Source organism: Nasonia vitripennis (assembly GCF_009193385.2).
Source record: "Nasonia vitripennis strain AsymCx chromosome 3 unlocalized genomic scaffold, Nvit_psr_1.1 chr3_random0004, whole genome shotgun sequence".
Lineage (NCBI taxonomy): Eukaryota > Metazoa > Arthropoda > Insecta > Hymenoptera > Pteromalidae > Nasonia > Nasonia vitripennis.
In genome coordinates, this window is record NW_022279623.1 from 3,085,613 (window position 1) to 3,097,906 (window position 12,294).

General features: G+C 41.1%; 1 protein-coding gene across 2 annotated transcripts in view; it reads right to left on the reverse strand.

Annotated features, from left to right (window-relative positions):
- Window positions 1-441: 441 nt before the first annotated feature.
- LOC100118696 (glutaredoxin domain-containing cysteine-rich protein CG12206-like) overlaps window positions 442-12,294 on the reverse strand; it is a 58,855-nt gene continuing 47,002 nt past the window's right edge. For both annotated transcript variants that reach the window (XM_001602552.6, XM_032601722.1), the window contains exons 4-5: window positions 9,337-9,402; window positions 442-2,513 (exon numbers count right to left, since the gene is read on the reverse strand). In XM_001602552.6, coding sequence (XP_001602602.2) covers window positions 2,340-2,513; window positions 9,337-9,402 — 240 coding nt within the window. In that variant the 3' untranslated portion in view covers window positions 442-2,339. The remainder of the gene's footprint in view (window positions 2,514-9,336; window positions 9,403-12,294) is intronic.

Below are 12,294 nucleotides of genomic sequence, written 5' to 3' on the forward strand. Positions count from 1 at the left end.
CGCTGTGCGCGCACTGCGGCGCGTGAAAGGTGGAGAATCAGCATCGGAACAATGAAAACCTTTCTGCGACGCGAAATGCTCGATGCCGTACAGCAGATACACAGTAATAGTGCGCGGCGCGCATAAATCTCGTCACGTCGCAGAGACAGGGAATCATAGAGGCGCGACGACTGCTCTGCGCATCGCATGCCGATCGTGATAATTGAGGCGTTAACATGCATTGAAATTATAAAGCCAAGAGTCACGCTAGGCTTGCCACGCGCGCGGGCTTATTACTGAAACATTGAGCTGCTAATGAAAGGGAATTGCGCGTATGGCGCAGAGCGTGATTTCGATTGAACGCAATTAAACGCGACTGGCCGAAATTTGATTCTTTTATCTGGTTTAATTTTTTTTTCTTTATTATCCGAGGGGCTGGAATCAGTCATGATTGTGATGAGATTAGGAAATATTAGACATCTTTATTTTATCAATAATATTGTACAACATGATTTTTCTCGCAGAGCTCGGGGATACGAACGGACCCGGCAGAACAACATCCACACACACACACACACTCACTTCGATGGACGATTCGTCGTGTTATTACACGATTATTGCATGTGTCATCAGTTTAATTCATACATATACACAAAAACATGTTTCTCTCGAAGCGCATCTCGATTGTATATTATGCGCCATTGCCGCTCATCGCGAAAATCGACGCCAACTCTACCGCTTCATTTGAAAAAGTACACAGTATAAAGAAAGTGATTTTCGTTTTCTTTTTTTTAGCTGGATCCTCTCCTTCCGCGACAGCAACGCATGTCTGGAAAACCCATTTCACTACTCTAAATAGCACCTTAACTCTTCTACTACTGTCTGTTGCAGGTATTCACAAGTTTATTTTTAGTATATTGAAGTACTTCAACGAACGCAGTTTAAAGTGCAAGATGTAAACAACACGTGGATTTTATTTATAGAAAACTTGTTCGATACTACAACTACTAAATTAAGAAGTTTATGCACAAAAGAAAATCGGAAACTTCCTCGTGTAACACCTTCAATCATTAAAGTAGTTTGGGTTTCGAGAGAATGTAAAGTTCGAGCGGTGGCTCGTATACTTTACAGGCAAGTTAGGGGGTATTTTTAGCAAGGTGTATTGCTTTAGTAACAGTTTACGAGAGAAGATTACAAAAGACAGAGACATCAGTCGACAATTCAATTATGCGTTATACATTTACACTGATTCGCCAGATTTTGTCAACATTGCTGTGATACATGATAATAATGATGAACGAGTTACTATACAAATTTAAACTCCATCGTTAGTATTATTCGTCGTCCTGGCTTCAATTTAACAAAACACTATTCTACGTTCTTAATAACGTCATTCAAAAATTGTCCAAAGTTTACAATATACTCATCCACATCGCCGATGATCAATATCAACAGATACAATATCCTCGACTCCTCATCGCGTAACAAACAAAATTTTCCAACCGATTCGCAATAAATAAGTGCTTCTCCAACAATGTCACAAGGTCTACAATTATGTACACATCGGTTAATTCATGGAAAAAATTGAATAAAAAAAAAAAAATAATAATAAACAACAACAGTGTCATTGCCGTGAATTTCAGGCTCCGCAGAACGGATCATCAACGAAATACATGCAGTCTAGATCGTATGTATATATAACATTATAATATTGCAAGCAAATGTACAGCGAAACGACTGCACTCGTGTGTGATGTGTATGTCGTTGTTGTAAGCGCCCGGTACAACAAAATAACAAAGCCACCGAGGATATCAACAATAATGATCTGCAATAGCGGCGCAGCTTGATTTGCGCAGCCTGCGAGCACGGAGGTCACGCGTGCGGAAGGCCAGCAGTTTCTACGTGCGAAAGCCTATATGTATGTGTAGGTATAATATACACCGTAATTACAATCGCGATCAACGAAGAGCCGACAACAACAAGCTCCATATCGAAAGTCGATGATTGAACTATTGGCTCACCGGGCGATAGTCCGATGCACTTGGCCGCTCTATCGAATTAAATTATACAAAAGTGTGCGGAGGGGGAAACTGGAAGAGGGGAGGAGAGGGAAGGAAAATTAAGAGGGGAAAGAGGGAGAGAAAGAGAGTGAAAGGGGAAAACAAAAGCGCGGATCGTCGTCGCGGCAACGTCGTCGAATATTCACTCGTCCGCGAAGCGTCACGAGAATCTCGCTTTCTCTCTATCTTTCTATTATCTCTTCGTCTCTCTCGCTCTCTGTCTCTCATTGCGCGCTGCATCTCGGTTCGTCTTGCGATGATCAACGAGCTGCTGGAGTGTATTTTTGTTCCGAGTCGGGCTTAGCAGTTCGGGCAGCGTACGAGGCCCACCTCATCGCAGTTCATGCACTTGAGAGCGATGAACTCGGCGGTGAATTCGTTCCGATGCTCCGATTTCTTGCTGCCGTTGCAGACGGGACAGGGCAACAGACGATAGCCTCCGCACATCTGACAGGTGCTGCACGCGTCCAGACTCTGAAAAAGACAAGAGATAAGAGAGCTTTTAGAGATGCGCATACAAAGGAGGCTTGCGGGCTTAGGCTTTGTTTATACATGCCGATGGGCTTCTGTATGTATTTAAATGAAATATAGGGTTTTTTTTCGTTATTTCCATCGTCTTGCTTTAATCTTGTTTACTAAAAGAAAATAGCGAAAACGAAGACGGAAGAGTTCTTTGTCGAGGTTTATTTTTAAGAGCTTGCTTTTACGCGGAAATGCTCGGGCTTTCCAGACCGTAAATGTCACATTAACATTTTTAAGATTTATGTCGTCCTTTAATGGATGCATTATTTAATAAAGAAGCAGAAATTTTGACAAAATTGTTTAACAGCCTATAAATATGTACGCGCGCGTGTTAAGGAGGACAAATAAAAAGTTACACGAATATACAACTTGAATAAACCAGATTAATTTTTGTAACTTTTAACGTCTCTGGCCGTGTGATACGTCGATATCGTACAAAATTCACTTCTATAATATTCAAAGCGGAAAATGACAACTACGTATTAGCCGAGCCATAAGCGTATATGAATTATGTACTTAAACTATACCCTTGCTGGGAGGAATTTTCCGATATGTTCTAGCGTGTACTCGTGGACCTCGATGGATTCAGAACCTGTAGAGTCCATTTAGAGATCTATACTTGACTTCTACCTTGAAATCCGATAACCTCCAACTAACGAGATTGTAAAGTTAGTTTGCGAGTAGCATTGTTATTAACTCAAGCATACGCTTCGTTAAGCGATATGACGGGTTAAAGTTTGCAGGAATAAGCATCAATCAAAACAATCACTACTCACATAGTATAAAATGCCTTTTCAACCTATAGGAACTCCAAAGAGCAAAATGTAAAGTCAAGTAGTATTATGAAAAAAAAGAAAATGATCAAATTCTTACTTTCTGTACGCGCAAAAAGGCGGATAGAGGCAAACAACATGTAAAAAGGCTCCCATCCAGCCAAGAGGAGGAGAAACCGCACGAGGATTTCGTTTTTTCCCCCCACGGCCAAGTGAGCCGCTAACGCTACAGGCGAAAGACGATGTATACGCGAATCCTCTTCTGACCCTGGCTTCTTCGCCGCGTCCATGTGAATTTTTCATGCGCGTGCCTATACTTTCCCCCCTGACGTCGTAAATTTTTGATACTCAAGATTTCTTGTGTTTTAAAACTGAATTAAGCACGAAGAAGACGACGCAGAATTTAAGACGTCGTAATTATTTTATGAAGTTTTTGCTTACGACGTTATAACGAAGGATTATTTGGGCTATCATCAAGTTTCCGCTTTACGCGAAAGATCGCCGTGACTTTTTTTTCATTCAACTTAAAAATAGGCTTGTGTTCAGCTAGGCCCGTGCCAGGAGAACGTGATTATCTAGGTTTTTTATGGTCGAGATTTTAAACGTTACATAATTTAATTAGTCGAAATTCTTTATGTAATGTATGCATAGACGTTGTATTTGCATGTAAGGACAGGTATGCCATACCAAGATTATGTTTTTGTGTACACGCTCTGTTTACCTTTAGGTACGTGAAATCAAAAAATAGACTTTTCTCTTTACAAAATATCAATCATTATAACGCGTCGTTGTTCATAATAATCTTTCAGCGAGAATATTTAATGACCATTGAAAGCAAAATACAAAATCTCGTCTGAGCAAAACCGCTTTCCAAAGTAATTAGTTTTTTCTTTTTAAATGACAGCAGATTTTCACTTTCTCCTCATTTTGTCGCTTTTACTGTCGCGGTTTATTCACTATGATTCTTCGAAACGTTGATTGCTTCTACAAAAACAGCAGTTTGACGTAGGAAAACGTTTCAATTTATTTTGTAATCGATTATGCGATGTCACCTCTGAATAAACAATTTCTGCTTTTGTTTGTATGCGAAATATGTAATGCATTGATGCGGATCAGTTTGCCGATAACCACAGTTCAAACATTCGATACGTGGCACATTGCAACGTAGATTGCACCGGAACATACATTGAAAGCTGTAAATTTACGTTATTAATTAATTCGTCGTGTATGTACCTTATGTATCGAAAAATATTTTTCTCGTTAACTTTTTAGGTTGCGTCACGAGTAAAGCCCTGAAAATTCGAAAAATTCGCTATGTAAGAAACGATGCGCCCTGCATATTTATGTGTAGCCCCATTTTCGTGTATACGTTTTTACGATCTATATAATCCGTCGTATGTGTAAAATGCATTTTCTTAACACGTGCATGAAAAAGACCCGTTTCCATGCCTCTAAAGTGAATGGCAAGCTGCTCATTTCGAGCGTGCGGGAGGGAATCATTCCCTCCCGCTGCAGCGGGAGAGAATGGATATTCCCCCCCGCTACTCATAAACACTCAAAAACACTAAAAAATAATCAAATTTTTGAAAATTTTTGAAAAATATTGATATTTTTTGAAAGAGAGCGCAACTTACCATTCACTCTATATGCATGAAAACGGGTCTTTACAGGCACTTGTCAAAAAAAGTACAGTGTGCAACAAGGGGGGGAGGGCAAATTTTACCTCGGGTGAAATTTGAGCGCTTTCGGCGCCTTCAACTCCAACTCGTGCTCAAATCTCACCCTCGTTAGAAATCGTCCTTTTCCCCCCCTAGTTGCACAATATACTATTTCATTACGTGCTTTGCGCGTGAAAAGTAGGCCAGATATTGATTTTTGAGCAAGATTGGGGAAAACCGCCATCCCAGTCAAGGTTCCATCATATATTATACAAATCACTTTGCATTAGCATAAAAACTTCGGGTGACCTGTTTATATACAGTGTGATTATCCTTCTATGGACGGCGCGCGATGCAATACAGATGACGAAAAGATTCCCATATATATTTTTGAAAATAACTATAGCGACTTTACACGCGCGCAGTTATAGCATGAGCGACCGGACCAGTATATGCCAAACTATGCAGTTTCAGCATGGAGGTGACACCACTGAATGTAGACTGATTAAAAGGATGTCGTGGCTAAACACACTGTTTTTCTATTACAAATAATTTTCTAAATGAAGCTTATAATGAAAAACCGAGTCTGTAGCGCCGTAGTTTTAAAACTAATGAATCGTTCTACCGAAGGAAATTTCGATCGGACTTTTTGTTTTTGTAAAAGTTTGCAAATACAAAATACCCCGTGGCGGTTTTGCAAAGCTTTAGCGACAACATCCCCTTAAAATTAAGTTTAATTTAGACTCAAAATGGTATGTTTTAAGTAAAGCATGTTAGGTACACAAGTTTCAAATTTAGAGATTTTCGCGACAATATAACGAAATACATCCCTTGTTCACATTATTTCAATTTTCACTTTTCGAGGTAAACAAACAGCCAATCAGATAACGAATAGAATGATTACCATGTCTTTTTCAGAGTAGGATACGCCGATTCTCACGAAAACATATCGATAAAATAGAAGTTTGTACTGATGGATGGAATATAAAAAGCTTCGAATTTCAGAGATTGCAAAATTTTTGGGTTGTAGGATATTTAAAGCTTTCATTTCCAGAGATGATCGAAGCCACGCGCCGCATAACTCCAACCCTAAACGACACGTGCGTTTTTCCTATACATTTAATTTACAACTCGCGAGATATCGTCAGTCAACGACAATTTATAGACAAAACGTTACACGCGATTGCCCACCTGCGCACAACCCACTGTATTCTAACTGTACAGTCGCAATATATGACCGAGCTGTGAACGAAGTGAACAGTCGCGGCATCGAGCCGACGGATCGGTGTTTTTTCAACGGAACGAGAAAAAAATCAGCCGCTCGGATAAAAAAAAACAGCTCTCGCGAATTCTATCCAAACAAGGCAATCTCGGCGCGTCGTCCTCGCAATCGCTTGCATGCTGGCACAGCATCGTAAAACGGGAAATCTGGAAAAGGCGAAATTGCGTAAGTCGGCGTGCTAATGGAGGCTGGCTATATAGCGCTCTCCCCGCGCGGTGTAAACGACCTTTACGTGGTCGCGGCAAGGTAATAGTCTCCTTCTCCCTCTACTCCTCCGACAGAGCGAAATTTACGAGCACATCGCTCTCTAACTCGCTCGCCTGCCACTATATCTATATGCACACGTAGGTGTATATAGGCGCATGTACCTGTACGGGCTGCGAGAGAGCGAGAGACTTGATTAGAGCCGAAGGCGGTAGGGAGAGAAGGCGCGCAGGTATAAGGAGCTAAGTATTCCAATAGATAGCGCGCGATAAAAGTGAAAGGATTGTATAACCTTGCGTATAATGCAGGGAGAGAGAAAAAGAGACGAGGAGACTGCCTCTGCAGTAGAGCTTGACTCATTGAGGCAGCCGTGAGCGTTTGTGTGTGTTTTGCCCGCGGACGAGACGTCGGTGTGCGTTTTAAGTGAGATACACATACCCGAGCCGTTGCTATTGCTGCGCAGGTATGCGGGGCTTGTTTATTTTGCTTCAACGGTCGAGAGGAGGAAGCATTGTGCGATTGAGGAATGGGAAATTTTCGTTCGGGTAATTATATGCTGCGGAGATACGGTCTGTCATTCGGGAATGCCAATCGCGCGGACGCGGCTTCGAGAGGATGCCTTTATCACTCGATTGAATTGCCAGGATGAGCGTTGGATTCGGTTTTCGTATTATAGTGTCTAGCGAACTTTTTTTTCAGTAGATGATTCTTCCGATCCGAGTATCAAATATTTGTCGACTCTATCAGCAAGAAGCTGAGGAGATCATTTTCGCGTTATATTTCCAATCCTTGACCTTATTATTTATATTTTATAGATCATACGGTAGTATAACGCATTATTGTGCAAATAAAACGGGTAATTGAATTTTAATTACAAATTAAAATCAAGGTTATATTGATATTGATATTTCATTATCTTTGGAGCCACAAACAACAAATTAATTTCGTTTATTATTGTATTAATAAAGTGCCCATCACTTCAAATTTAGAGCGTATGGATTTAGGTCACGTATTGGATTTTTATGTTTATAATATATCAAGTATGGTACGTAAAAGTAATGAAGAGCAGTCGTGATTTGTTTTTTCCAGAAGCGCAGTTACATGCTTTTCGATATCAAGGACACACTTAATAATAAGGAGCACTCGCGAACATCACCGTAAATCTCTGCTAGGTACGTGGAATCCTGTATAATTAACCTAATGCAATTTTTGTATTATTTAGTAATCTAACCTTACACGTATCGTTGATCTATGATCAAATCACCGACAAAATTCGATCACCCTTACATCTTAACCACTAAATGAAAAACAAAAAAAGAACTCCCTAATTAAGTAACCGTTCGTCAAAATTACAGGCTTCGGCTCAATCGCATTTAAAGAAATATTATGCAACAAATCGACTAACGTGAACTCGAAGCAGCGCGACGCCCATTAATTAGCCGCCCAATGTGCATTAATCTCTATAATGACAGACCGTGAAGCGGCAACGATTGAGGAGGCGTGTTCAGCGAAGCAACTCGACAGCGACGACACCGAGATAGTTATATCGTGTGCGAGTGTATAGAAGACGATCAGATTGGCCTATCGATCGGCAAAATTGACGAGGCACATTTCGCTCGTGGTCAGCTCGCGGGAAATTGAAAACGGTCGCGAATCAGTGGGCCTTGAGATCTGCGGCTTTTTCCAGAGCGTCGAGGGAAAGTGATACTATTTTTGCGCCCGAACAGAGCGCGCAGAGTATACTCGCGATTCGGTATAGGAAATGAAAGACTGCGCGATCTAGAAATCATCTCGAAGCCGCGAGGCTGCTGCACTGGAAAGCTGTACTACTATTGTCCACCTGTCGTTCTGCTTTTCTCTATAACGGTACATCTGCGCTAGTGTGCAGCGCGCACTTGTATACATGTACATAGAGTCTTAGGCCTGATTCGACTGTGTATTTTACGCTGAAAGTCGTCGTCAGCTTGAGTATGGTCGTTCGCGGAAACTAATCAAGATTTTATCGACCTTTTCTCCGTCGAATTGGTGCTTTCGTCCTGGACAATTTACTCGGATGTTTTATACATAAATGAAATTTGACACACTGCTAGATTCAAGATTTTCTACAGAGATGTGTCTCGCGATAAAATTCATTTCCATTATTTCTCTCATTCTCTATTAGAGGTTTCATGAATTTGCCTTTGAGGAAGAAAGTGCTTGAGAGATGTGGGAAAATAATAGAGAGCCGTTGTCGTCGTTCAAAAATATAGAGAGTCAATGAAGCGCGCTTAGCTCGCTTTTTTATCTCGACCGTATAATATAAGTATAAGTTTGAGAGACCGAACTAGAACTGCGCCGTTCCACCCAATCGACGAAGGTACGCCAGTGCGATTTTCGTTCACGGTAATGCGCATGCCCCACTTACGTCGATATTCCCAGATCGAATTGGCACGAGCCGCAAGAGCCTTTTGTCGGTAAAATTAAAAAGAAAGAATTCAGTGTGAGGTGCTCTAATGGATGCATAATGTTTACTTTTCTTTTGAGATTTTGCTTTGTTCATTTAGTGCTTCAATTGCGTATGTTATGAATTAAAAATACAATTTTATAGCAATTACAAAAAATGTCTTCAGCAATCATGATGCACAATTTTATTATCGCAGACGGTCAATTGGTATTAACGTGCAGCAACAATAAATAAACTTTGAATTAATTGCCACGATATTTCCAATACACTCCGGCAATGAGCAAACCTTTCTCCTCATAAATCTCTCAATTATATAGATCGGGCAAAAACCGAAGCAATTACTGTTAATATATATAATGAGATCAATTAATAGCTGAAAGTTTCTCGAGTTAACGTGAAATAATAAGGGACTCACCTTGTAAGGTTTCAGCATTTGACGCAGCTCGCCGGACTCGTTCAGCCGCTCGACCGTATGGGCGTCCTGCAAGTAGAAAACGAGAAGATGGAAAATTAGAAAGAAAAGAGGAGGAAAACGAGAAGCAGAGAAAAAGTCGACGACGGCTGCGGCGCGCACGTCGCGCACGCGAATTTTGTAATGCAAGCCGCGTGTTGCGCCAAGATTCCTAGAAATTCTCGGTATTCCCATAACGATTCTCCCGGATAGAGGCTTCATTTCTAGCTCTCTTACTTTGTTCTATGCGACGTAGACAAATTCGATGTACAGCAGTATATGGACTCCGAATATAACTTAATCATCATTTTCTTAGAGTTTCTAATTTTCTTTAATATTTTTAGTCTTGATGCTTATACGCGCTGCTGATGATGGGTTTCAACGAATTACGAAAAGCTTCGTGTAGAAGTGAGAAGAGTTTCTTGTGTAAATGGAAGCATATAGTATAATAATACTTTTAAAAGTTCTCATTTGTATGGCTCTTTTAAAAACTTATAACGAAGTGCGTCCACAATGCATTTTTAAAGTGGCTTAATGGCTTAGCACAAAATTTGAAATTCTAATGGATCAAATGGATTGGATGTTTTTTATGAATCTGTAATTTTCAGAGTTTTCAAACTCGACCAAAGTTCCATTTTAAGTTAACGCGATTTACTCACTTTACAGTGGAGCTCTCTGGCCAAATTATGGAAAACTAAATTAAAGAAATTTTGTAAGCCAATAATGCGTTCTTCGACTATTCTCAAAAATTGTAGTGTGCGTTATTCTGGGATGGGTGCCCAATATTATGTCCCGGTGCCACCTTACCTGTTCAAGATACACGAGTACTGAGCGACCAGCTCTATGATGGAGTGGGGTCGGACCACACATAGAGCTTTTAAAAGGCCCCGAGCGCCCAACGAAAATCAGAAGAGATTCGGCGCTCCAAGGGCAAGGTGCTCATTCAACCTACGAGAGAAACCACCTAGAGTCGTCATAACAGGGCCGTCTTCTCGCCCAATTTTCGGTAAAGTCTGACCAAGCCATCAAGCCTCACCACGTCAACGAGAACGGGGAGGACTCCAAAATTATCTGCCTCACTACGTCCACGAGAACGAGGAGGAAAAAAGCACACGAACAGTGCTGCGACTAAAAAGCCACTACCGATGAATCAACCCGGGCAACGAGTCATCATCATCACCACGGAAGATCAACGACGGATAAGATAAGGGTGTGAGTATATGTATGTGTGTGTCTGCGTGCGATTTTAGATTATTAAGTTTTATCTTTTTCGAAAGAGAAACGCATCTATCGTTAGGGAATCTTCGACTCTAATCAATCTACAGAAATAAATTATCAAGTTTCATGCTGCTTAAATTAAAGAGAGTTTTCCTTATTTCCTAATTTCTCTTTTAAACCTAGCCGTAGAAAACTCTCACATATAACAAAATGCTGTCGCATTTAATCGCGAGCAAAGAGAAAAAACAGAACCATTTTAAAAACTTTCAAAATAATCGTCCAAGCGGCGACACGCGTCGGCGTAGCTCAAATTGCGAGGAATCCAATGTGATTCTCAATCGCTCGAAATGCTTCATTCAATACTCTCGCAGCTTGAATTTTCACAAGGGCGGTACTTTAACGCGTTTTGCGGACTCGCCCACGCAGCAGAGGTGGTCTGCAGCATGACGCAGCAGGATAAGTAATGGCGTAGAGTATAGGAAAACTCGGAGAAAGCGGTAGAGTAGCGATTAAGCTTACGGGAAAAACCAAATCCGTCGATCGCCATCGGAGACACGTTTTATAATAGGGTCATTTATGATAGGACCTTTTTTCGGACAGGCGTGGGTCTGTAACAATCGGTACTCGGACCTTAGTCTATACGTGCAAAAAAGGTAACGGCTAAGGGCGTAGTGGGGGGAAAAGCGACGCCGCATCCGCGTGCGACAGCCAAAAATATCGGCAGTGTTGAACGAGCATCAAAGCGAGTAAGATCGACGATCGATTTGAGCAAATATAACGCTTGATGTCTCCGAATGTAAAAGTATAAGTTCTTCTTTTTTGTCTTGAATAATAAACCTAAATATATATAGCACAACTTATTTTCCCGAGTCTTATTCAATTGATAGAACAAGTATATAACAGCGATGGACGCGACGGCCTGTGAACGGCTGGAGGGGAAATAAATTGGATACGAGGAAGATTCAATCATAAAGAAAAGGAAAGAACCGATTTATTTTTTCTAGGATTTTATAAAATGTATAGCGAAGCGTACACGTGGAGAAAAGTAAATAAGAGAACGCCTCTGCTTGTCACACGTCATAACGCTCGAGAACGAAAATGTATCGCAAAAGAAATTTTTTTTTCCCGAACTCCTTAAACTGACTCTCCTGAGTATATATTATCACGTCGTTCGAAAAAACCGATCCTCTTAAGACGCTTCCAGTCCGTTGAATCGCGAAGCAAAGCCGGCGCTGCGACGTTGTGTCGTCGGACGAACGACAAAAGGAAACAGCGTCAGGAGAGCAACTTGTAAAATGAAATGAGCATGCGCTATGAAATTCCACCAGAGTTCAAAGGAAGATAACGTCGAGAGGAAAGTCTCCTTTAATTAAATTTGCAGATTGGCTATCCCCTGTCCTTACATTACGACAAGAAGCTGCTCGGGCGTAAAAACAGTTTCGCGATGCTGCTAAGCGCACCTTTCCTAACTATATATACACTCGGTGGTAATTGATTCTCGTGGAACGTTTTTGAAATCATGCTTTTTGATTGGTTAGGAGTTTTGAATCCGCAAACCTGATTGGAGGATTTCAAAAAACGTTCCACAAGAATCAACTAACACCGATTGTACATATTAGCCGCGCGCGCATAATATACTCCTCTCGTGCGTGGCCTTGGGATCGAATGGCTTGACCTTTCACTTACGCGCCTGTGTGTAAGTAT